This window comes from Durotheca rogersii (assembly GCF_024521655.1).
Source record: "Durotheca rogersii strain YMJ 92031201 chromosome Unknown GGS23scaffold_3, whole genome shotgun sequence".
NCBI classification, from domain to species: Eukaryota; Fungi; Ascomycota; class Sordariomycetes; order Xylariales; family Xylariaceae; genus Durotheca; species Durotheca rogersii.
The window spans coordinates 508,075-531,488 of record NW_026251234.1 but is presented as its reverse complement, the minus strand read 5'-3'; the positions used below and the strand labels follow the sequence as shown (position 1 = coordinate 531,488).

At 58.5% G+C, this 23,414-nt stretch overlaps 8 protein-coding genes across 8 annotated transcripts; 5 read left to right on the top strand and 3 right to left on the bottom strand.

Moving 5' to 3' along the window:
- The first annotated feature begins 72 nt into the window (after window positions 1-72).
- On the top strand, window positions 73-2,500 carry GGS23DRAFT_615056 (uncharacterized protein). The gene is made up of 4 exons (XM_051520695.1): window positions 73-550; window positions 602-1,117; window positions 1,172-1,562; window positions 1,646-2,500. Exons 1-4 carry the CDS (start codon window positions 77-79, stop codon window positions 2,005-2,007), a joined length of 1,743 nt encoding a protein of 580 aa, XP_051375258.1. The 5' UTR covers window positions 73-76; the 3' UTR covers window positions 2,008-2,500.
- On the bottom strand, window positions 2,501-6,297 carry GGS23DRAFT_615042 (muts domain V-domain-containing protein). Its single transcript, XM_051520694.1, has one exon. The coding sequence runs from the start codon at window positions 6,082-6,084 to the stop codon at window positions 2,731-2,733; it is 3,354 nt and encodes a 1,117-aa protein (XP_051375257.1). The 5' UTR covers window positions 6,085-6,297; the 3' UTR covers window positions 2,501-2,730.
- Window positions 6,298-6,945: 648 nt separating this feature from the next.
- On the top strand, window positions 6,946-7,886 carry GGS23DRAFT_551064 (uncharacterized protein). Its single transcript, XM_051515328.1, has one exon. The coding sequence runs from the start codon at window positions 7,154-7,156 to the stop codon at window positions 7,529-7,531; it is 378 nt and encodes a 125-aa protein (XP_051375256.1). The 5' UTR covers window positions 6,946-7,153; the 3' UTR covers window positions 7,532-7,886.
- Window positions 7,887-8,566: 680 nt separating this feature from the next.
- Window positions 8,567-11,329, top strand: GGS23DRAFT_593291 (DUF221-domain-containing protein; the record flags this gene model as incomplete). Its single annotated transcript, XM_051518022.1, has 3 exons — window positions 8,567-8,695; window positions 8,757-8,921; window positions 8,993-11,329. The coding sequence occupies 3 exons, from the start codon at window positions 8,567-8,569 to the stop codon at window positions 11,327-11,329; spliced, it is 2,631 nt and encodes an 876-aa protein (XP_051375255.1).
- A 717-nt stretch (window positions 11,330-12,046) lies between these two features.
- GGS23DRAFT_615026 (uncharacterized protein) lies at window positions 12,047-14,074 on the top strand. Its single transcript, XM_051520693.1, has one exon. The coding sequence runs from the start codon at window positions 12,204-12,206 to the stop codon at window positions 13,791-13,793; it is 1,590 nt and encodes a 529-aa protein (XP_051375254.1). The 5' UTR covers window positions 12,047-12,203; the 3' UTR covers window positions 13,794-14,074.
- Window positions 14,075-15,411, bottom strand: GGS23DRAFT_276237 (TRAM/LAG1/CLN8 homology domain-containing protein). The gene is made up of 2 exons (XM_051512496.1): window positions 14,875-15,411; window positions 14,075-14,736 (listed from the first exon to the last, which is right to left on the bottom strand). Exons 1-2 carry the CDS (start codon window positions 15,214-15,216, stop codon window positions 14,356-14,358), a joined length of 723 nt encoding a protein of 240 aa, XP_051375253.1. The 5' UTR covers window positions 15,217-15,411; the 3' UTR covers window positions 14,075-14,355.
- Window positions 15,412-17,397: 1,986 nt separating this feature from the next.
- GGS23DRAFT_593288 (uncharacterized protein) lies at window positions 17,398-19,113 on the top strand (the record flags this gene model as incomplete). Its single annotated transcript, XM_051518021.1, has 7 exons — window positions 17,398-17,521; window positions 17,604-17,676; window positions 17,750-17,865; window positions 17,939-17,981; window positions 18,047-18,228; window positions 18,303-18,555; window positions 18,615-19,113. The coding sequence occupies 7 exons, from the start codon at window positions 17,398-17,400 to the stop codon at window positions 19,111-19,113; spliced, it is 1,290 nt and encodes a 429-aa protein (XP_051375252.1).
- Window positions 19,114-19,572: 459 nt separating this feature from the next.
- On the bottom strand, window positions 19,573-21,533 carry GGS23DRAFT_276173 (carbohydrate-binding module family 66 protein). Its single transcript, XM_051512495.1, has one exon. The coding sequence runs from the start codon at window positions 21,260-21,262 to the stop codon at window positions 19,700-19,702; it is 1,563 nt and encodes a 520-aa protein (XP_051375251.1). The 5' UTR covers window positions 21,263-21,533; the 3' UTR covers window positions 19,573-19,699.
- Window positions 21,534-23,414: the final 1,881 nt, after the last annotated feature.

Genomic DNA, 23,414 nt, shown 5'->3' with positions numbered 1-23,414 from the left:
GTATTCTAGTCTTTCCCATGCTGGCCGTTTTCCAAACCTGCCCCGGGTTTCGTTTATTAGGAAGTTTGGCGTGCTGATGATTCGGATGATGTTACAGAAAATGGCGGCATATCCTATGGATGTGACCTACGCCACCGGAGGCCACAATGAAAATCTCCAGGAAGTTCATGCTCACGCAGAGTCTATTAATTCCCCGTACCAGCCGGAGCGATCGGGAGTACCCCTTCTCTGCCACATCTGCCCCAAGAATTCGACGTTTTCCGATGTCTCCCACCTTTTAACTCATATCAGCTCGAAAGGCCACCTGTCGCAGTACTTCAACTTGTCGATTGCCAGAGAGACCGATGAGCAAGCCTCTTTCGCGCTTCAGGAATTCGACGCCTGGTTCGATACCTACGGAATTGGCCAACTGCTTCGTGTGCGCAAAGCGGCGAGAGCCGAGAGAGGCTCTCAACAACAGCGCCGAGGCCAAGTCCTTAGAAATGCAACGCCAAATCGATTGACTACGCAGGGTGGTAGCCGTCGGGCCCGTGGCCATCGAGGAATCATCGTGAGTAGAAATTTTGGCACAACATGGCATTATCTGACGTGCTTACGCCAGGGTTCTCGTGGTCGATACTCCCAGGTGAACGATTCCATAGAAGTCAAGGAGGAACCGGGAGAGGGTCACAGATTGTGTCGAAGCTACGGCGGACCGGAGAGCCCTCCCTTTGGTTCGTGGGAAAGCAACCTCATGACGCTGATTCATCAGGGCGATCGGAGCATGATACCACAAGCAAACTTTGGTGACTTGGGAGACGAAGACGATTCTTCGAAATACGAGGGGTCCGAGGGCACAACTTTCCCGTCGGAGTACATCATGGAGTCGACAGGCATGACTGAGGGAGACGCGGATTCTCTTACACTCAAGGGCGTCATCTACCCAGGCATGGGTGGCTTTGACGCCGCAAGGGAAGAGCAGCGGCGGAAGAGAAACCAACGCAAGCCTGACGGTGTGCTCCAACAACTCGAAGTAAACTCGGCCTTGGTTACAACTGAGGAGGTGGTGCTCGACCCTGCCCTCAATTATCAACGGACACGAGACGTTTACGACGAACCATCCGTAGATGGCAGCGAGGTTAGTTAAAATGGCGGCGCATACTATTGATTGATGATGCTTATCCGTGCACAGGATGACGAACACGAGGAGGCGGTGGAAAAGAAGCCAAAGCGCCGAGGCTCTCAGGCCACATCTAGCACCAAGAAAAAGGCGGCTTCATCCCAGCGCACTACGCGTACTACCCGTTCAGCTACCCGTGCTTCAGGAGCCACCGAAGCCTCTCCGAATCAACCTGTAGCACTCGAAAAGGTGGCTAAATCGTTCGCTGAGTGTAGCCCACCGTCGCAGATACAGTTGCCCCTACATAGCCACGGATTTCAAGGACAGGAAAGCATATACATCGGCCACATGGGCATGGACAATGGAGGTTGGACACACCTTCCATGGGTTACCGGAAACATTCCGGCTAATATTGAGCAGCAACGAGCCGTGCCGACACTCCCTATGATAGGGGAGGACGACAGTGAGTTCACCTTGCTCAATTTGCCGATGACATATCAGGGGCTCATGTTCCCCCTTACAGACATGACCGATTACCTGGACTAGCTTTGAGACCAGGAAACCCCAATCTTTCCTTCACATCCACGGGCCTGGAGATGAAGAAATCTTCGCATTTCCCCGGCAAAGAGAATAACCATTCGACGCTGAAATCTGCCGCCTTAGCATCTCATCCCTACTTGCATTCGAACGACTCAATTCAGGGTGATACGTACAATCCTCTATTCATCCAACCCCGAGACGGGCTGGGCTTTCAGATGTATCCGCAATACGATGACGATGTGAAACCCGTGACGACTGGTTTCCAACCCATCAACGACCACGGGGAATTTAATTCGATCCAGATGCCTGTTCATCACAGCTCAGCTTATCACTCAACCCAGGGCGGCAGTGGCAGTTTCAACCTTTAGGGATCACAGGCGGCCTGTCTTGTTTCCGCTTGCATCTTCCCGCATTCCGAATTCCATAATTTTTGGGGGCCCTGTATTAGGACACGACGACGACGATCAGAATCATGGATTCATTCAGTCTGCAGCTTGCTTGCTGCTCGTCTACTATGATGCTTTTCTTCGTATTCCGACCCCACATCATCAACGGCGGCTCTTATTTGGACCAGAGGCGACGCTTCTTGCCTTGTGGCCGATTTCTCCTCAACACTGGACTGAGAAAGTAACATGCCAGTGTTGACACGACTTATCTCGGTTACACGGTCTCTAATGCCGCCTTTTCCGTCCTGTCCCCTATCATCCCGTTAGCTTGCTAGGTGCGTTTATCTGAGGTACCTTCGTTATCTCGTTGTACTTTCGCTGGCGACTAACTATCTGTTATAGGTAGGGTTGACCTCCTCCAGTCCGCATTACCGAGCCATCTTCATACCTGAACATCTCATTCTGGACCCGGCACGGATCACTGAACTGTTCTTCAATTAGGTTCGAAGAAGAAAGCCTCCGTATTCTTTGACGATGGAAAACCGTGGTTACATCAGGTTTAAGGACAAATTCATCTTAGTCATTTTGACGGTTGGCCTCAGCATTGCGCCCACATGTAATATTAGCACATAGCTAGCATCTTGGTTGCCGCACATTGCATCAAGATGCCAGGGCATAGTTCGCATATGCAACGGGATTCATCATCTACAGCTGTTCGACACTCGATACGACATGATCTAATTGACCCAGGTCGTTCCGAAACACGTCGGCTAGTAGTCTCACTGCCCCATTTAACCGGCGTGTCTTAATCTCCAATTCAAGCTCCCTGGACTTCCTTGCTGCCACGTCGAGTACCTTTCTGGGGATACGGGCGAGCCTCGCTACGTTAAGACCGTAGGACCTATGAGCCATGCCCTCGCCCACCTCGTACAGAAAGGTAATGTCCTCGTCGCCCTCGAAATCGTCGTCTCCTTTCTCGTCGCCGCTGCGGCCTCGGGTGCCGTCGCGGCGGGTCGCGGTGAAGCGCATATGGAGATTGGTGCAGGCGCCGCCGAGGCCGTCGGCGACGCGGGCGAGGTTCTGGTAGTGGGTGATGAAGAGGGTGAGGCAGCGGACGTCGCGGACGACGTGGTGGAGGACGGCGTGGGCGATGGCGGCGCCGTCGTGGGTGCTGGTGCCGCGGCCGAGCTCGTCGAGGAGGACGAGGGAGCGGGGGGTGGCGGCGCGGAGGATGCGGGCGGTCTCGGAGACCTCGACCATGAAGGTGGACTCGCCGGCGAAGAGGTTGTCGCGGGCGCCCATGCGGGTGTAGACGGCGTCGGCGAGGGTGAGGGTGAGCGCGTCGGCGGGGACGAAGGAGCCGACCTGGGCGAGGAGGACGAGCAGGGCGACGGCGCGGACGAAGGACGACTTGCCGCCCATGTTGGGCCCGGTGACGAGGTGCGCGAGCGGCGCGGGCGACGCGAGCGCGGCGGTGAAGGGGATGTAAGGCGTGGTGAGCGTCTGCTCGGCGACGGGGTGGCGGCCGCCGACGACGGAGACGCAGGGCGGCGCGTCGGCGGGCAGGAAGACCGGCTTGGTGTAGCCCGGCAGCGCGGCGACCTTGGAGAGGGAGAGGAGGCAGTCGAGCGTGGCGAGGGCCGAGACGGCGTCGCGCAGCGGCTGGTACTCGGCGGCGAGGGCGCGCAGGAGGTCGGCGAAGGCGGCGTCGCAGGCGGCGGAGAGGGCCTCGCGGTGCTGGTCGCGCTCGGCGACGAGGCGGACGACGTCGGGGGTGTGGAAGCGCGAGAGCTTCTTGGTGCCGCTGACCTTGACCCAAGACGCGGGCACGCGGCGGAGGTCGGCGTTGGGGACCTCGACGAGGTACTCGACGCCGGCGACGGCGACGTAGGCGACGGGGCTCCTGCTGCCGAGGGTGGCGGCGGCCTGCTGGCGGTGCGCGTCGAGCTCGTGCTCGACCGCGGCGATGCCGAGCTTGTGCTCGGTGATCGCGGCCGTCTCCTCCGGCTCCCGGAAGAAGGCGTACTTGTCGTCGCGGCGGGCCGCCTCGGCGTTGACGCGGTCGAGGTACGACAGTACCGTCGGCAGGATGCGCGGCAGCGAGGCGATGGCGGCGCCGATGGCGGGGGCGGCGAAGCCGCTCTCCTCCGGCCCCCCGACGCGCGAGAACTCGGTCGCGATCCTCTGCAGCGTCTGCAGCACCGCGAGCAGCTCCGGCCGGGTGCACTTGCCGTAGTAGATGCGGATCAGGCTGCGCTCGAGGTCCGTCTTGGTGCTCTTCAGCAGGCGCTCCAGCTGGCTGACCTTGGCGGTCGACGCGTTCTCGAGCAGCTCCTCGACGGCGGCGACCCTCGCCTCGAGGCAGTCCTTGTCGAGGAGCGGGCGGCCGATCCACTTGCGCAGCAGCCTCTGGCCGAAGCGGGTCAGGGTCTTGTCGAGGGCCCAGAAGAGGCTGCCCTTCTCGGAGAAGTCGGTCTGGTTGCGGTAGACCTCGAGGCTCTCGAGGGTGGTGCCGTCGATGAGCATGTGCTGGCGGGTGCCGAAGGGCTGGAAGTACTTGGTCAGGTCGAAGATGTGCTCGAGGCCGTACTCCTCCAGGTGCTTGATCATCGAGGACAGGCAGACGGTGACGGGCTCGGGCAGCTTGAGCACGGCGTCGAGGAGCGTGCTGGCCTGCTCATTGCTGCCCTCGGACGCCTCCTTCAGCTTGGCCGAGTAGAACTGCGCGACGTGCGAGTAGGCCTCGGCGGCGCAGGTCTTGGACTTGGGCGCCCGCTCGACCCGGCTCCGGTCGCCGAACACGTTGGTGGCGCTGCCGGAGAGGTGCTGGATCAGCTTGTCCGTGGCCCGGGACAGCTCGCCGACGATGAGGAACTCGCACGGCGAGATGTGCAGCAGCCGCGTCTCGATCTCGCTGCGCATGAAGCCGTCCTCGAACCGGTCGTAGATGATGTCGCCCGTGGCCGGCTGCACGGCGATGATGCCGACCTCGACCTTCTCGTCGGTGCCGGAGCCCTTGGCCCTCGACTCGGTGATGCAGAGCAGGTACCCGCCGGCCGAGGCGCCCGGGCCGCTGCGCTGGTCGAGCTCGCCGATCTCGTCGACGTAGGTGCCCTTGGTGTAGACGTTGGTGAGCTTCCGCGTGAACGGGGCGTTGCGGTTGTCGCCGGCCTTCTTCAGCGCCGCCGTCTCGATCTGGCGCACGACGCCGACCTTGTGCCCGGCCGCCACCAGCCGCTTGGCGTGCACCGGGAGCCGGTGCACCGGGATGCTGGCCGACGCGAACCTATCTAGGTGCGCCTCGGACGGGTGCTCGTCGTACCGGAGCTTCCCCGGGATGCAGACGATGCTGAGCTCCTTCGACGCGACCCGGGCGTCCTCGCCAAAGAACTTGAACTTGTAGCCCACTTCGACGATCAGGATCGTGTCCATGTGCTTCCGCTTGATATCGAGGAATTGCACCTCCATGGGTGTCAGTTTCCCTGCCTTGCCCCCTTTCTTCTTTCCCTTGGTAGGTGGTGGCGCCGCCTCTTCCTCCTCCTCGCCGTCCTCGCCACCGTCCTCCGCAGCCTGGTTGTCGTCGTCCCCGGGCCCGCCTCGAGGCCTAGCGGATAGAATGCTGTCCGGCCGCCCGAGCTTCTGGACAAATTTGCGGTGCAGCTCCTCCCTCTTCCGCCTCTCGCTGCTGTCGCCATCGCCTAGACCACTAGGGCCGTCCGGTTGAGAGCTGGCGCTATTGAAGATATATTGCTCGGTCCGAGTGCCGGGCCTGCTAGGCCTGACAGGCGCTAAGGTGGGCGACTTGGTAGGATTCGTCTCAGGGGTATCGGCCGGGTTCTCTTCACGGTCTCCCTTTGGTCTCTTCTTCAGGGGAGTATTATTTCCGTGACCGGTGTCCTCCTGAAGCGGCCGCTTTTTATTGCCCTCGGAGGAATCGCTAGGGCTGTCGGGATTTGGGGCCTGGGGCTTTTTAAGAGATGCCGAGAGGCCATTGATGGTTCTCGGCGTGAAGAAACTGGTTAGGGATTGCTGTTTCTTTTCTTTCGGTTGGCTAGCCATCCCGAAATGTAGCGGTGGTCGGTCGACCACACTGTAATAGCTCCGGGGCTAAATGTTAGGGTGGTTGAATAGGCAGCAATTCGAAGGGCAGGTTTCAGTTATGATGTAGGCACGTAGGAAGTTGGAGGTGTAGAGAGATGTTGAGATCGTCGGTCGGACGCGTCGAAAGGCAGCGGACGCGTTAAGTGTGCAGCCGCACAGACCAATTTGCTGCAGAAAAGGGATGTAAGTAGGTACCCAAGGCGAGGTGGCAGTTGCGTCTTTCATCCTTGCCATATACCCATCTGAGGAGGTTAGGTAGGTACCCGGCCCAAGCAATGGGTACCTGCATCATCTGTGGATGCACAAATGAAATAGAGGTGCGCAGAAGAGATCTAGACTGACTGTGAGATTGCTAAATGTGTCTATGTACACAGCCATAAGGCCTCAAGGCGAGGATGTGGTAATCGAAGTTCGAATAACCCCCTGACTCCTAGAAATACATGGCATTAAATCCCAAGCGGGCGCGTACCTAGGTTCGTTGTGCAGTGGCGTGTTGCCGTTGGATGATCCGGTTCATGCACCCGCTGATATACTTATTAAGGCGTGTAGCCAGTTCTACTCGTATATCTTCCATGGCAGGTACCTCCTGAGGTACGTAAGTACCTACGTCATCTGAAATCCATCACACGGATACATTTCGATACCTCCTCTACTGGTACGAGGAGCTGAGTGCGTAGAGGTACCTACTTAGTATGGCCTTTGACGGACCTGCGAAAAATGATGCTCTAGCGCCGTTGTCCGGTCTGCTAGCGCCCAAGTACCTGCCCGACATTGTGTAGGTCCGGGACGCGTCAGATAGTCTTCATCTATGACGTTACCGCAGACTTGACTAGGGTGTCACGCAGTCGTTGAGCCTCACGTGGCCCCCCCCCGATGGATATATATATGTGTGTGTGTGTGGTTGGTTTTCCTCTCAGAGGAGACGCTCATTTGCAGTCCTTCATGATGCAAACGGATATACCTACACGCCCACGCCACAGATCACCAATTTAAAGAAAGAAAACGGCACACTGCCAATTCACACACCATGTCATCTAGCAAGAACGGCACGAGCAACTATTCCTCCAGCTCTTTCGTCTCCGTCTCCTTCTCGCAAACCACCAGGAACGGGCAGACTACCGGGGCCCGATACGCATCGCACACGGCAAGCGACCCCCAAGGCACCACGACATTCACGGGATCGCAGCGCCTGGGCGAGCCCGTCTACACGGAACGCCGCGACTACGATGCCTCGGGCCGTTTGATCTACTCGGACCGAGGCACGGGTGCCGGTGGAGGGGTGGACTCGAGTCGCCGCATCGAAGAGGCCTCAGATGGAGACGAGCGACGCAGACAGCGGGAGAATGACAGGCTCTACGAGGAACGCATCGAGGACGAGTACGCGAAGCGCGAGGGCGGGGCCTAGACTGGTGAAGAACCTAGGTATGGTAGGAAGAATGGCTATACTGGGGAGAACCAACCTACAGGAGAAGAATCAAGATGGCTTGAGACGGAGAACTCGGCTCACGGCGGAGGTAGGTAGAGGTAGGTAGGTGCCCGCCCAAGGTACCTAGAGTAAATGTCTATTTAATGTCGAGTTTGGCGACGGAGACTCGGTATCAAGGCAAATTGTCGGAGGACAATATGGGCTTCCCCATTTAGCAATCTAGGCCTGTGCGGCTTTCTGCGTAACGAAATTACAGTCGCCTAGCTGCTGTCTTATGTTCGGCGCTGCATTGCGCGTATGCCTTCAACATAATATAATACCCTATGGATCTGGCCGCCCTTATGAAGACCTCTATACCTAGAGGTAGTTACGCACCGTAGATAGGCACTGATGTACATGCCGTGCCGTGCGTCTGAACTCGTGCGGCTCCACCTCGGAACCCTTGCAAAACTGCGGTCGGCCTGCCTTCAAGTTTGACAATGTTTCTCGTAGGTGGGGGCATGGCTTTCCTCCTGACCCTTAGGAGGTACTTAAGGTACGGTACTCCCTCGTAGTTACAGGTAGATACATAGGTTGATACTTACGTAGGTACGTAGGTGCCCAGTCTATGCGGGCAGTTTAGGAGGCATTTGCAGGTTAGGTACCTACGTCACTGCCGCAGCACTGAAGTCATCGATTCAACACCCGTATCCGTAGTAGGTACTTGATAGTCGCTCTGCACTGATGTGCCCGAGTATGTACATCTACATGCACCCCGGCATGCACATATGTGGCCCGGCCCAAGTACCCTAGCCGTTTTGACGGAAGTTGCTAACCGCAAAATGTCGATAGCTTTGCTGCCCACCATTTTAGGCCCTCGATGCTACCTCATCGTTCGCCAGTACAGGTACCTTGTGATAATCTTTCATAATCTTTCAAAATGCGCCCCTACCGCCTTTCGTCCTAACATGAGTATTCCTCCTCCTCTTCTCTCCTCTTCCCCCCTCGCTGGTGTCGATGTCCTACTCAGCAACCATGGGTGCTGCTGGGGATGCGGATGACAACTGCTATGGCGAGAAAGCCGCTGGCCCCGGCAATAGCGACATCTACGTCCAGCTCGTCATCTCTCTCGCTTTGGGCACGTCGGCCTTCGTCGCCTTTTGTGTGAGTTTGGATCCGCCTCGGCTTCGCGCGACGCTCTAAGCTAATCATCACCGCCCGGTAGATCCTCCGACCGAGGTGGAAGACGCTCTACGCCGCTCGAAGACGGCACCACGATCCTCAAATCGCGATACCCCTACTGCCCGACAGTTTCCTAGGATGGATCCCAGCACTGTACAGGGTGACCGAGGAGCAGGTGCTGGCATCTGCAGGGCTAGATGCCTTTGTGGTAAGTTGGTTGTGTTGACTATCGACACGCGTCTGATACTAAAGACAAGCTGCTGATTGGCGCCTTTCCAGTTTCTATCCTTCTTCAAGATGTCCCTCCGCTTGTTCGCTACCATGCTCGTCTTCGCCGTCGCAATTCTTTGGCCCATACACCATATCTTCGACGCCGATGCGACGCCGCGACCGCTCCCCGGCGACCCGTCCGCAAACGTCTCGGTATATTTAACCTTCACGCATCAGCCCGGGACTCAGACCAGCATCGCGGAGCACCCGGAACCCGAAGATAAGAGTGGGACGTATCTACGGGCCTACCTGGTTTTCACCTGGATCTTTTCCCTCCTTACATTGTATTTCATGAATTCAGAAACTGTCAAAGTCATCAAAGTAAGACAGGAGTACTTGGGGACCCAGTCGACGATAACCGACCAGACCTTCCGATTGACGGGTATTCCGGCCGATCTCAAATCGGAGGAGAAAATCAAAGGGTTTATCGAAAACCTGGAAATTGGCCACGTTCGGAGCGTCACATTATGTCGAAACTGGGCCGAGATCGACGCCTTGGTGGCCCAGCGGCAAAAGATTCTGTGTAAACTTGAAGAGGCATGGAGCGCGTACATTGCTCAGCCGTCAGCCACTCGGTCTGGGAACGATGCGCAACAACACAGGACAACGGGTGCAGATGAAGAAGATGTCGGCGACGAGGGAGAGCCTCAAGAGGATGACCAACTCGTCGCCGGCGACCGCCTGCGACACCTTCTCACGGAGAGGGAGCGGCCTAGGATTCGACTCCGGTTCGGCTTTCTCAAGATGAGGAATCGCAAGACCGACGCCCTTGATTATTACGAGGAGAAGTTGCGCCGCCTCGACGAGAAGATTCGCGCCGCGAGAAAGAAAGACTACGTGCCCGCCGATACAGCATTTGTGACGATGGATTCTATCGCAGCGTGTCAGATGGCTGTTCAGGCGACCGTGGACCCGAGGCCGGGACAGCTTCTCTCCAAGCCAGCGCCGGCTCCGTCCGACGTGGTCTGGAAGAATACGTACGCCCCGCGATACAAACGGCGACTGAAATCCTGGGCTATTACGATATTTATTACCTTTCTGTCCATCATCTGGCTTCTTCCCGTTGCGCTAATGGCGCAGCTGCTCAGTATTTGCAGTATCTCGAAAGTTGCCCCGCCCGTCGCGGATTTCCTCTTGCGGCACGAAATCACCAAAGCCCTCGTACAAACGGGATTGCCCACGCTCGTAGTCTCATTGTTGAACATCCTGGTCCCATATCTATACGATTACCTTTCCAATTCCCAGGGCATGGTATCGCAAGGTGAAGTGGAACTATCCGCGATATCGAAGAATTTCTTCTTCATCTTCTTCAACATCTTCGTCGTGTACGCCGTCTCCGGTAGCGCCGCGCTCGCCGAGTTCTGGACGATAATAAGAGATTCTCTCGTCGACACGAGGACGATCGCAAAGCAGTTGGCTATCTCTATCCAGAATCTGAACAAGTTCTACCTCAACTTCATCATGCTTCAAGGTCTCGGCCTGTTCCCATTCAAGCTTCTACAGTTTGGGAGCATTTCGCTTTACGTCATCTATCGGATGGGGGCGAAGACGCCACGAGACTTTGCCAAGCTCGTCCAGCCCAGCCTTTTCAATTACGGATTCTACCTCCCCACCGCCCTGCTCGTGTTCATTCTCTGCCTGGTATACAGCATCCTGCCGGGCTCACACATCGTCTTAGCCCTCGGCCTTTTCTATTTTGCGCTTGGGTACTTGGTTTACAAGTATCAGCTGCTGTACTCGATGGACCAACCACAACATGCCACGGGGGGTGCGTGGCCGATGATCTGTAATCGCATAATCGTTGGGTTGGTTACCTTCCAACTCATCATGGTCGCTATCCTGGTTCTCCGTGCCGCCTTCATAGCCGCCTCATTCATTGCCCCGCTCATCGTGTTGACGTTCTGGTATAACGTCTATTCTCATCGGCGCTTTACACCGCTTACCCAGTTCATCGCGCTGCGCAGCATCAAGCGGACGTCCGACGCTGACTTGGAGACCCGCCCCGGTCGGGATTCGAACCAAGCGCCAGGACAGAGGCGACTGACGAGACGGATGAGCACCATAGACGAAGATAGGGAAAAGGGGATGAGATTCGTGAACCCGAGCCTTGTTGTTCCTCTCGAGCAACCGTGGATCTACCATGATCCACCACCACTTATCGACGATTCAACTCCCGACTCTGGCTCGGTGACTACTAGCGGCAATGATAGTAGTAACGGCAGGGCGCCGTTAACGACGCCGTTAACGACGCCGCTGAGGGCTCACGGCGGATTAGTCAGTGTTTCCAGTTCCTTCAGTCTCGGAGATACCCATATTTGGCGGGACGACGGCGATGGCAACGTATAACGATTAATGGGTTGACTGACTTGCTGACTGGTGGGCGGTAGACTGTTTCTTGATACGTATGCATAGGAAGCCAGAGAAATTGGAAATATTTATTGTGCGAAGCATCGATTGGCGGGAAAGGTCGCATATTATTGTATAAATCCACATACACCAGCGGTGATTGACGAGGGTGTATTAAACTCACTACGAGGAGAGACAGTCGATGCAAGACTATGAGGAGAAAGTCATCGGCTCGACATAAGTTAAGGACATTAGCGCGACTACGAAAATGGCTTCATAAGCGAGAACACCGACCGAGCCAAGACTCCGTTCAGGAAACACCGGTATTACTATATATACCACCCGCTCCCGGAATCCACGACGCGAACCAACAACGGCATAGATTAAATTCCATCCCCCTCCCCCCCTTCTTCTACTCAAGACTAACTCCCGATATTTCCTAAACCACTCCATGCTAGGGCTTCGAACATCGATGCCGATGGCTGAACCCTGACACGACGGTTGGCATGACGTTTGACTTCCTTTCCCCGATTCACCCGATGCAACGTCGAGTCTCCCCATGCGGCGGGTGGCCGAGGAGCTTCGGTCTGCCTCGCTCCGCAACTTTCCCAAACCAGTACTCAGCGCTGGCAGACCGAGGGTTTACCCTCCAAAGTTGGACCGACGAGAAGGGTGCCAGGTATGCTGGCTAGCAGGCGGCCCTTCGAGTCCCTCGCTATCCCGACGAGATGCCCCTAGACTGAATGGCGGTATGCTTGGTTCCTTTCCTGGGCTGGGGAGAGCGTAAGAAGAGCCAGAGGATAAGGAACTATGCCATAAAATGATACCACCGCCTTACCCTGCCTACAACATCTAACACAGACTCGATGCAATAATGTCTGGGTACTGGAAGAAGTCTTCGAGTATACGGCGACGGACCGTCGTATTGTCTCTTGCCTGTTCGGGTTTGTTACTGCTGTTTCTCTTCCATGATCATATGCTGCAGAGCCAAGATAAACCAATTCCCGTACCCGTCACCCCACCGCAGTCCCCTTCCCCAGGCTCACTCCTCCCCGGACAGCATCAGCATCAGCGGCAGTACCACGTATCCCCTCATCTGCAGCTGTATTACCACGAGGACGACGCCGACATCACCTCGGTCGATCTCTCCAGCCCCCGCGCCCCGTTCATCGCCTGGCCGCTGCGCCGCGTCTGCGCCGAGACCACCTACGTGCCAGGGCTGACCTTCGTGTGCGACAACAACAGCGGTGGGCCGGGCAACATCCGCAACTACATCCTGACGTGCGTGCGGTACGCGATCGACGCGGGTGCGACGGGGCTCGTGCTGCCGCGCATCCGCGCCCGCAGCCCCGACGACGCGTCGAACCTGTTCCGCAACCACCGGCCCTTCGGCTACATGTTCGACGAGCCGCACTTCCGCGCCGCCCTGGCCGCCGCTTGCCCGCGCGTCGCCGTCTTCTCTACCCTCGACGACGTCCCCGGCGCCCGCGACCCCGACCTCGCCGCCGTGCGCGAGGGCCGCCCCGGCGCGCGCGGCGCCGAGCGGCTCGTCGAGCGCGTCACGCCCAAGGACTTTGGCGGCCGCCGCGCCGGCTGCGACGCGCGCGACCCCAACCGGCACACTGACCGGTTCGGGCCCGCGTTCCGCGCGTGGCTGCGCGAGACCGCGGCCGAGCGCGGATGGACAGACACGCCGCCGTCGGGAGTGAAGGGGAAAGAGCTCGGCATCCCGCGCATCATCCGGTTCTCGTGGGGCGTGCTGTGGGACTGGCCGACGCACCGCGACGGGCCCGAGCTCGCGGCCACGTTCGGCGGGCTGCTGCGGTTCCGGGCCGACGTGCTCGACATCGCGGACGCGGTGGCGGAGGCGATGCGCGGCACGGCGCGGCGCCTCGCCGTTCCCGAAGATCCCGATAGAGCAGCAGCGTCGGTCGCGAGGGGCCGCTTCCTCGGCGTACACCTGCGCTCGGAGGCGGACGCGCTCGCGCGCTGGCCCAGCTACGCGAACCAGACGCAGGCGTACCTGGGCGAGGCGGCGCGGCGCGGGTTCCGGGGCGGCGCGGCGTACCTGGCGTCGGGGGACGCGGGCGAGGCGGCGCGGTTCGCGCGGGAGGCCGGGGCGGCGCTGGGGCTCGCGGTGCGGACCAAGTTTGACCTGCTCGACGCGGCGGAGGAAGAGGGAGGAGGAGGAGCGGGCGTCCTGGCGCGGCAGCTGCGCGCGCTGAGCTGGGACCAGCAGGCGCTCGTCGACTTCGCGGTGCTGCTGCAGTGTGACTACTTCGTCGGCGTCAGCCCGAGCAGCTTCAGCGTTAACGTGGCGCTGCGGCGGCACCTGCGCGACGAGGGCCTGCTCGCGCGGCCGTGGCGTGTCGGCGGGCCTGGCGACGGCCGCAGCTGGCTCGTCGGCCGCTGGGACCGGTACTGGGACGACTGGCTGTTCATGTTCGACGGCATGTGGCCGTGACTGGGGGAGGAGGATCTGCACGTTGGCCTTGCGGTGTTCGTTCGTTTTATGGGCGCGATTCTCGGGCGGGTACGGATATTTAAGGTCCAGATTGTATCTAATTCCTGCCACGCTGAATGCTAGCTATCTCGAGGCGGTAGGCCGTCGCGCGGCAAATCATCTCGGGTCTCGTGCGAATTTGGCTCTTATTATGATTACAGCATTAGCACATTACGGACTCGCCGAGCCCTGTATCTAAGTCTACGGTTGTCCCTCGTGTCGTCGCTCCTCGTCTCAAATGCATCTGTCCGCGTCCGTCTAATGAGTCGTCCCTCACCATCTGGGGATCTCTGTAAATCACCCCTTACTTAGCTTGCGCTGGCTCCCTCGACAAGGGCCGTCTTTCCCGAATGATCGACTGCTCGAAAGCGTGTCGAGGTCTCGAAGGGAGGAGACTTTAGCCATACCGACTAGGCTCCATGCTCTCGCCATCGTGTGCGCGAGTAGCCGTGAAAATATGTGCGGTTTGTTTTATATACAGCCACCGGCGGATCCGGGGTGCAATATGCGTCTTACCGAGGGTCTAAGGCGATCGTCCCTTGTTCTCGACCGCGGGGTCTAGGGGAGGGGCATCCCCAACCTCGGCCTCGTCTTCGGACCGGTCGTCCTTGGCGACGCCGAGGACGATGAAGCGGTACGCGCTGCGCAGCAGGCAGTACAGCCAGAACAAGTTGAGGGCCTGGAGCGCGGCGAGCAGCGAGAAGGTGACGGCTTGGGAGAGCGGAGACTTGAACTGCTCCTTCTCCCAGTCGAACTCGTAGGGGCCGACGGTGCCGAACTCGGTGAGGACCGAGTAGAGGATCCGCAGGTTCAGGTAGTGCCGCAGGTACGTCCACATGACGATGCACAGGGCGAAGGACGGGCCCTGGAGCCGGCTGCCGACGTAGTTGAGAGACTTGGATATCTGCCACGGAAACCACGTGTTAGCGCGAAGTGCTCCGTCCCACGATGTTGGGGGCTAGCTCTGTCGGTGGGGGGGGGGGGTGGAGGGGGGGTGGCGCGACAAGACTCGGGACGGGTATAGGCGTGTCGTGCAGCTTACGGCGAGGAAGAAGTCGCTGATGTCGTGGGTGATGTAGACGGCGAAGCCTATGTAGGTGAAATGGAAGCGGTAGCTGAGGGCGATGAGGGCGATGGTGACGACGTGGTGGAGGACGAGCTCCCTGAAGTCCCTGCGCCGGCTCTCGATGCCGAGCAGCATGACGAGGGCCTGGTGGGCCCAGAAGGCGGCCTGGAACAGGTAGTAGAACTTGAGCGCGGCCGGGTGCGCCGTGTGCGGGAAGGCCTCGTACATGGCGCGCGTGTCGAAGTACCACACCGGCGTCTGGCGCATGCAGTACAGGCCCAGCGGCCCCACGGCCGCGACGTACACGGCCACGTACATCTGCTCCGCGAAGCGCGCCTGCTTGCCCGCCGCCCGGATGCCGCACGAGCGCGCCAGCGGCCCCAGCACCGAGCGCGGACAGAGCTAAGACGCGCGCGTGCAGATACGAGAGGCCCCGGGAAGAATCGTAGAAGCAGCAGCAGCAGCGCCGGCTCTATTTCTGCGCCCCGGTTCGGGCGATGCTGGATAGGGGGAAGCGCTCGCGGAACCCGCGGACGGCGGGGCGCGGAATCGGGTTCATCTCAGCTGCGCCGACCGAGGCTCGCGACGTTCGCTGAAATTGGGCCGACGGGATCGTGCCTGAATCCCATCTCCGACGACGCCGCGGGGGTTTTCCTTCCCGAGGGCTTATTTGCCGCTCTTTCCTCTTCTCCTCTGCTTCTTTCTTTGGTTATTCTAATTGCGGCTTGTGTTTAGTAGCGTACCTGTATGTACATAGGTACATGATACCCAAGGCAACCCTTTTAGGCAACCTGATGTCATGTATTATGTAAATATGTAAGTAGGTTAGGTACCTAAGGCAGGTACCTGGGAGGTACCTATAGCAAAGTATGCCTGGGGTGGGCATGCCGCGGTGACATGCGCTAGGGCTATTATTGACGGCCATGCCCGATGCTAGCAACCAGGAGGATCTGGACTTTATAATGTCGGTTAAAAATCGATGTTTCGCATATTTGTAATTAGGCAGTCGTCTGCATGGGCAGAGAACAGGACCCAAACCGTCTTCTACTCATACAGGCCCAAGTCTATTTTGGTCGAGACATTTGAAGGGACAGGATCCCGTTTGTCGCGGTCTGACCTCTAAGTAGGTTAGGTGAAGACCCGGCTTCCATACCAGCGAATGAAACCAAGACACATCTGGGGAACGGGCATCGAGCGAGACTCGGGGGTGTCGGCGGTGAGTCGCCTACACGCCTGGACATGCCAATGGCTCGATTGTCCGAGTTCGCAATGCAAGGGAAACAAGGCAAGGGATACGGGAAGAGAGGGGGAGGGATGGCCAAGCAGGTGGCTCGGTGAGACAAGACTGACCGACGCGATCTAACCTAACCTAACCTAAAACCCCGGTAGTTCGGTTCGATAATCTCGAGGCCCTGTTAGGTCCGAAAGGCCCTCGGATTGTTGTTGACGGGTTGTTAGGTGCTATTCGATGCTACGGGAATAACCTCCTAGGGTACCAATTCCTACTGCACCCAGCGTGCGGGCCCGGTCTCCGTGCCACCCGGGGTGAGGCTCAGTTAAGACATTGGGTGCTACGTAGCATCGGATGGACGGTCGGCGGACGCCAACCAGAAACTCCGAATCTCATCGGCTCTTAAATTACGTAACTAAGCCCACAACTGCTCGACGAGTCTTTGCCGGAAACAACAATAGCATAAAAACAGACGTGGGTGCCAATTCGTATCAATGAGCGGGAGGCTGGCTGGGGGGGGAGCAGAGAGTAGGTATGTCGGAGATAGAGAACATCCCGTATGAGTATTTTACGAAGGTGGGGGTGGCGGGATAGGGATCCGGTTCAGACCAGGTACCGATATGTGATGATGTACCTAACCTACATCCCACGCTATCATGGTAGTCGCACCGGGCATGGGGGTTGCTTGTAGGGCAGGTCAGGTAGGTAAGTACCCAAGGTAGCTAGCAGGTACCTACCTACCAACCTGAACCTTTCCGTGCCCCAGATACCCAGGTACCTGTCACGTCGGCACGAGCAACCGCACAGCAGCTAACGCGCACACCAACGTGTCCCAATGATTCGCCGGTGCGTGCCAAACCAGCACCTTCCTGCAGCGTCACATCGAAGCCACTTTTGCGCCAATCCCACGATCGAGCCTGCCGCCCGATTCCTGCAACCAGCTGACTGGTCAAAATGGTCTTGTCTTGCCGTCCCTGGTTGCACAACATGGCGATCCCCTCGACTCGTCCCAACTCTTTTTTTTTTTCCCTGCTGCGAGAAAATGTCCACCGGCCTGCTCCGTCCGGCCGCAGTCCTCGCTCATATCCAGTCGCTCCACGCCCACACCGAACCCCGCCTGTCCGTACCGCGACCTCTCCTTCTGCTTGCCCGCCGTGCACGCCCCCGTCCCCGTCGTCGTCCCGCCGTGCTGCTTTTGTCCCCCCGTCGCTAATTTCCCTGCTCCCTCCAGGTCCTCCGAGGACGGTTCCTCGTGAACGCGTGACGGTATGTCTCAGCTGCCCGAGGGCACGCTGGGAGATGCCGTGGGCGTGCTTATATACACCTTCATATGCATGTTCTGCGATATCCTGCTCATATGGCTCTACTGGACTACGCGCGAAGGCCTAAGCTGTAAGTCTGTCTGGCTGCTCTCGCGCTATGCGCCCCGTCTCGAGATGGATCCGCCGACTGACGATCGACCCGGTCTGTGAAGATGTCGCCTTGATTGCGTACTTTGCCCTGCTGTGCACTATAAGCAGCATCATTCAGCAGATATACAACTACACGTACGCGTTGACGCCCCCCTCCCCCCCTCCCCCCAAAAAAGCTCTCGTGACCGGTTTCTCACCGGCCTCCAAGATTCTGGAACGATATCATGTGGGCCCAGCTGCACTATATCCAGGCAAACTTCGAGAATGCCGACGTCGCCTTCAACAATGGCAACTTCGGCTTCATGCGCGCGTTGGCGAATATCCGTATGTGAAAGACCCGCAGTCGTGCCCGCACACCTTCTTCCCCCTTCGCGCCTCGGCCACTTACACCAGCCAGGCTTGTTCTGTTACATCATGGAAGCGAGCTACTTCTTGTCGTAGTAAGGAATCACCAGCATCGCCTCCCTCTGGCCATCCTGTATTTAATGCTAAACCACTCGCCCAGCTCTATCCACGTGACGGCCTCAGTTTTCGGCTACTGGCTGATGAGGCGACGCGCCGAACGGATTTTCTCTCTGGCTAGCAAAACCGTGCCTCTTCTGTTGGCTGGAATAACGATCGCCTTGCTGCACACTAAGCTCGTTCAGAGCAGTTTTCTGACTTACATGATCGTGGCCAACGTGCAATGTAAGCATAGCCCACGACTGTTCTGCTCGAGAAACCACCTGCCCCAACCCTTCGCAGCGCTAACTCGGATATAGCTGTCGTGAGCTGCGCCATCAGCATCGCTCTCATCCTTGTCATACTTTGGAAGTATATCGAAATGAAACGCTCCTTCAGACGTGTGGACACGACGCAACGATTGAAAAACTGGCGGTTTCCCTTTGCCAGCAAGGATAACTTGAGAGCGGACGCCAATACTGCCAGTATCGGCCGAGACAACAGAGTTTTGCCAGCGGTGTTTGATAACAACTGGCTGGTGATCAGGTTGTCTATCGCGATCGTCCTCATCTCGTGGGTTTCCATCAACGCATGCCGTGTAGCTAGGTGGGTGGTATCGCTAACGATTCTAGTGGGTTTGTGTTAGCAAGTGTAATCACACATTTGCCTCAGCGCGAAAACGTGGCCAAGGACGCCCAAGCCGAGGCCCCCGACTTGAGCGTGGAGCGGGCCAGGTCGAATATCGTCGGCTACACATTCGGGGTCACCCCGGGTCTGGCCATATGGATCGTATTCGGCCTGACTAAGGCATACCGGCAGATCATGTACGAAAAGCTGCTCCCTCGCAAATGGCTGGGGAGGGCATCGCGGCGGCCATCACTACCTAAGAGCGCTTACAACTCGACCTCGGAGACCCCGAATACGTCCAAGACGTCGAGACCGAACGCGGACCGGTTCGAGACCGATGTTGGACTCCAACTAGACGATTTCGGCCAGGGCCTGCAAGCTTCGAGGTCAAATTTAACCGCCATGCCACTGCTGGTCTATAGTTCCGGCGCAAAGTCGACGGGGACCGAGCGGCCCATTGGCACCGTGGGACAGCCTTTTTACCCTCACGACTCGCCCGCTTGAAGTGGCGGGCACCCGTATTCGTCTACTAGGTTCCCTGCGTGGGGCAACCGTTACGCTTTCCGACGATTCCGCGATTGCGGTCAACCGCTACGAAATTTTGTCGTGGTGAGACGAGCCACTATTTACTCCTCAACATGTGGTCGGGTTGTACGTTGGCCCATTCGTCGACCAAGATTTGCGCACTCCCAGCGGCAGAAACGACGACCAGGCCGAGACCGCTGGGAAGCACCGGGACAAGGGCCGTAAGTCCTTGCGCCGCATTTTTCTGCTTGTTCCTTCGGCCGGTGTTCAGGAGCGTCATGTATGTATATATATTCACACGGACCAATCATAATTTTGTGGAAAAAGTCCGAGGAGACGATGTATTTACGTTATGCGTTATTGGAAATAATGCTTGGTAATGTTACGGCGGAGATATCCAAAAGTGTTTGTACACGGGGATTATAACAGCGGGCCTCGCATCGGGGCCATGGACAAAATATGTATTGAACCTTCGTCCTTTGCGAAGTATGTACGATACCACCCCACTCGGAGACGGGAGAGTGTTTTGGGAAAAATGAGATACCCCGCGAAGTGTTTTTTTTTATTACGCTTCTGCCACGGAAACGCTCCCGAAGCGGGCACCTGAATTGCGGGCCTGGACGCCGTTTGCGCCGCTAGCGAAGGACTCGTCGGTGGCAGTGATCTTGGCCTGCGCCAAGTCGTTTACGAACACGCTGATTTCGCTGCCGACAGCCGTGACCCGCAGGTTGTATTCCGCCGCCGCGGCGATGTCCAGACTCGCCTCCTGCAGCAGCGTCCACGTCCCCGCGTCCGACTTCCCCAGCGCCACGGTGCCGGCCGGCGAGATGCCCGCGTAGTACCCCCGGAACCCGTCGGCGCCGGCCGATAGGTTCGTGGCGCGGAACACGAGCCCGGCGTCGCCGGTGCCCTCGGCGACGGCGACGGTGGCGTCGAAGACGAGGCTCGAGAAGTTGGTGTCGAGGAAGGCGCGGGCGTCGGCGTCGGCGGCGGCGACGGCGAGGCGACGGCCGGCGACGGCCCAGCGGCCGCCGTACGTCTTCCAGTTGAACATGCGGCCGTCGGCGAAGTTGTCCTTGACGAGCATCTTGACGGGGCGGATGGCGCCGTCGCCGTCGAAGTACATGCGGTCGTAGGCGAGGACGCGGTGGTTGCCGTCGGCCTCGGCGAGGGGGCGGCGGTGGTAGACGATGTACCAGACGTCGGAGCCGGGGACGCGGAGGACGGCGTTGTGGCCGCTGCCGCGGGCGACGGCGGGGTCCTGCTGGAGGACGCGGGCGCGGCGGACGAAGGGGCCGAGCGGCGAGTCGGCCACCGCGTACGAGACCGAGTAGTCCGGCCCCGTCCACCCGCCCTCGGACCACATGAAGTAGTACGCGCCGCCGCGCTTGAACATCTGCGAGCCCTCGACGTAGTTCTCCGGCGTGATCTCCCGGAACTGCGTGCCGTCGTCGAAGGTGCCGAGCGACACCATGTCCGCGTTGAGCTTCGCCACGTTCGCGTGCGAGTGGCCCCCGTAGTAGATGTACGCCTGCCCGTCCGCGTCGTCGACGAACACGTCCTGGTCGATCGGCTGCGCCCCGTTGTGGTACTCGCCGATCAGCGGCTTGCCGATCGCGTCGACGTAGGGCCCCTCGGGCCGGTCCGCCACCGCCACCCCGATGCCGCCGACGAGGCCGCGCTCCGGCTCGCCCTCCTGGATGTCGTTGGCGCCGAAGTACAGGTAGTACTTGCCGTTGCGGGCGACGGGGGCCGGCGCCCAGATCGCCCGCGTCGCCCAGGAGACGTTGGCGGCGGTGAGGACGTTCGGGTGCTTCGTCCAGTGGACCAGGTCCGGGCTCGAGAAGGCGTCGAGGTACGTCTGCTGGTCGTACGGCAGCGACGACGTCGGGTACACCCAGTAGAGGCCCTCGTATATCGCCGTGTCCGGGTCGGCGTACCAGCCCTCCACGAACGGGTTGCCCGCCTCCGACGTGGTGTAGTCGGGCACGGCGCCGCGCTCTACCGGAGCCGCGCTTCCCGTCTCTGCTGACATGGCGAGGCCGATTATGAGGTTGAGGAGGGATGCACCCGCGCTAATATCCAGGCTGAATCCGGCAAGGGAGGACGAGGGGAAGGACGACACCATGGTAAGAAAAGAGTGGCACGCCAAGCTCGGCCAAACCTAAAGTGCGGGTGCGGGGGGGGAGGGGGTTGCTCGGGAGAGGCCGAGAGAAGAACGGGACGCCGCCTTATTCTGCGAGAGACGGCCTTAGCAAGGCGTCGATTCGAAGATATCCTCAAGAATAACAGTGAAGATCTGTTGCCGATCGTGGCCGATTCATCTAAGGTTCTGACCTGGTGATACGCATAATATTTATCAACTTTCTTTTCTTCCAGAGAAGGCGCGCTGGCATCGACCACGCGCAATTGACCGAGCCCATAGCGGTCAGTTGCCCGGATCCCACCATGCAGTCTCGAGTGCCCCAAAGGCTTGCCGGCCGGAAGCGCTGCAGAAGCGGGTGCAGTCCCGAGCATCGTGACGGGCTGGAGGCGTGGAAGAGAGGCGAACGTGGGTGACATCGTGGTGCTGGCTGCGGGGGAATCGGACGCCATTGCTATCTGAACTTCCTCATACAGCTGCCATGCTCCTCCAAGCGTCCCAATGAGCGGAGTTGGCCCCGACTGACGATGGCACGTTACCTTTTACCACGCTCCTGGATTCACCTGGCTGCGAATCCGGGTTGGGAGTTTGCGCAGGTCAAGCGCAGACCTGGCCGAGAGGATGGATCTCGATGGTCTCGTGGGAGGACAATCAGTTCTTGGAGTGAGGAGGGGCAGATGCTACTTTGGGTCGTTCAAGATAAGGCGAGTCCAGGTGATGCATCCGCATTTGGGCAACGTGACCGGGGTCGGCTCAGGCGCCGCTCTTCTTCTCTGTCTCTAGCGATAGGCCTTTGTAGGTCAGGGTTGGTGGCCGCCTCGACCCTATCCGTGGTAGCCTATAATCCGCAAAGAGCAGAACAAAGCCGCGGCGTTAACGCTGGGCACGCGAAGGTGTCCGGCCGTTCGGGGCCTCCTGACAGGCGATCCCTGAAACATTTCGCCAAAGCTCACAAGCGGGGAAAAGAAGCAGAAAGAGAAGAACCGGCTAGTGGGCCGTTAGAAATTGCTTTAGAAATAACTAGTGATAGAGATGGGCTGGGACGTACGCTGCTCAGTAATAAGCCATGCAGGCTTCTTCGCCTGCGAGGCGGGCCGATTCGTACAACGAACCCAGGTTTCCCCAAGCTTTGGCTGCTTTTAGCTGTTGGAATAAACGAATAATATATATTATACCTACCTACAAGCCTTTTTTACCTGTGATGCGAACAAGTTGTAGCCGGAAGAGGTTGACTTTTGGGTATGACGAAAATGACGTAACCGCCGTATTAACGAGTTGGAACCGGCCATCGATAGGTACCTACCTAGATGATCTCAGGTATTCTCAACCCCCTACATACCCGCCCCAGCAACTAGGTGGGTACTTAAGGTAGCCTGGCTACGGGAGATTATACAAAACAGACGTGCCTATAGTGATAGAGGCACCTAGATACCTAGCGTTCGTAGTAATCACCTCGCCCCCCTTACGTCGAGAAGGAGCACGCGGTTGCTATCGAGACGGCCGCGCTAGGAAAGGAGGGGAATAATTACGTGTACAAAGCCATGGGGAGATCCGGCGTTATGCCGCCATGGGCAGGGGCGCATCGCTAGACGGATCGGAGTGTGTTTTGGCCTTCTTAGCTTCATGCTGCCGTCGGCGCTGCCTCGCTACATCGTTGCCGACCTAGCATAGGTTCTGCTTCCTCGCTCGCACTCGTCCCCCCCACGAGCCTTACGGGCCAAAGCTTTCTTGCGTGGTATGCGTACGCCATGCCCTCGGCCGTTTCCAGATAGTTTCCCGGTCCAGCTGCGCTTTTTCTTTCTTTCTTTCTTTCTGGGGGGGGTTTTTTTTTGGCCTTATTGCTCCTTTTCAATGTGGCTCGCGTAGTTAGAGACCTGGGTATTTGGCTGCGTGGGAGGGGAAAGGGGGGGCGAGATGCTGCTATTCCTAAGTCTTCAGGCGGGGTAGTAATAGAGACTACCTAGGTAAATTAGGCCGTTACCGACTGTCTGGGTACCGTAATTTGATTGGCGTGCCATCTGCTGAGGGGATGCTACCGGTACCTGTTACGCTTAGGTGGGTAGCTTAAAGGGACAAATCCAACCCGCCGCCTACTATCCAGCCCTGTAGGTACCTAAGATAGTGCCAGGTATAAGTA

Excerpts from the sequence above, each read along its gene's own strand:
- GGS23DRAFT_615026 (XM_051520693.1), top strand. The coding sequence starts at position 12,204 with ATGTCTGGGTACTGGAAGAAGTCTTCGAGTATACGGCGACGGACCGTC.
- GGS23DRAFT_276237 (XM_051512496.1), bottom strand. The coding sequence starts at position 15,216 with ATGTACGTGGCCGTGTACGTCGCGGCCGTGGGGCCGCTGGGCCTGTAC. Across the intron at positions 14,737-14,874 it reads TCAGCGACTTCTTCCTCGCC|ATATCCAAGTCTCTCAACTA; the intron begins GTAAGCTGCACG and ends TTTCCGTGGCAG.
- GGS23DRAFT_276173 (XM_051512495.1), bottom strand. The coding sequence starts at position 21,262 with ATGGTGTCGTCCTTCCCCTCGTCCTCCCTTGCCGGATTCAGCCTGGAT.
- GGS23DRAFT_551064 (XM_051515328.1), top strand. The coding sequence starts at position 7,154 with ATGTCATCTAGCAAGAACGGCACGAGCAACTATTCCTCCAGCTCTTTC.
- GGS23DRAFT_615056 (XM_051520695.1), top strand. The coding sequence starts at position 77 with ATGATTCGGATGATGTTACAGAAAATGGCGGCATATCCTATGGATGTG. Across the intron at positions 551-601 it reads GTGGCCATCGAGGAATCATC|GGTTCTCGTGGTCGATACTC; the intron begins GTGAGTAGAAAT and ends TGCTTACGCCAG. Across the intron at positions 1,118-1,171 it reads CATCCGTAGATGGCAGCGAG|GATGACGAACACGAGGAGGC; the intron begins GTTAGTTAAAAT and ends ATCCGTGCACAG.
- GGS23DRAFT_615042 (XM_051520694.1), bottom strand. The coding sequence starts at position 6,084 with ATGGCTAGCCAACCGAAAGAAAAGAAACAGCAATCCCTAACCAGTTTC.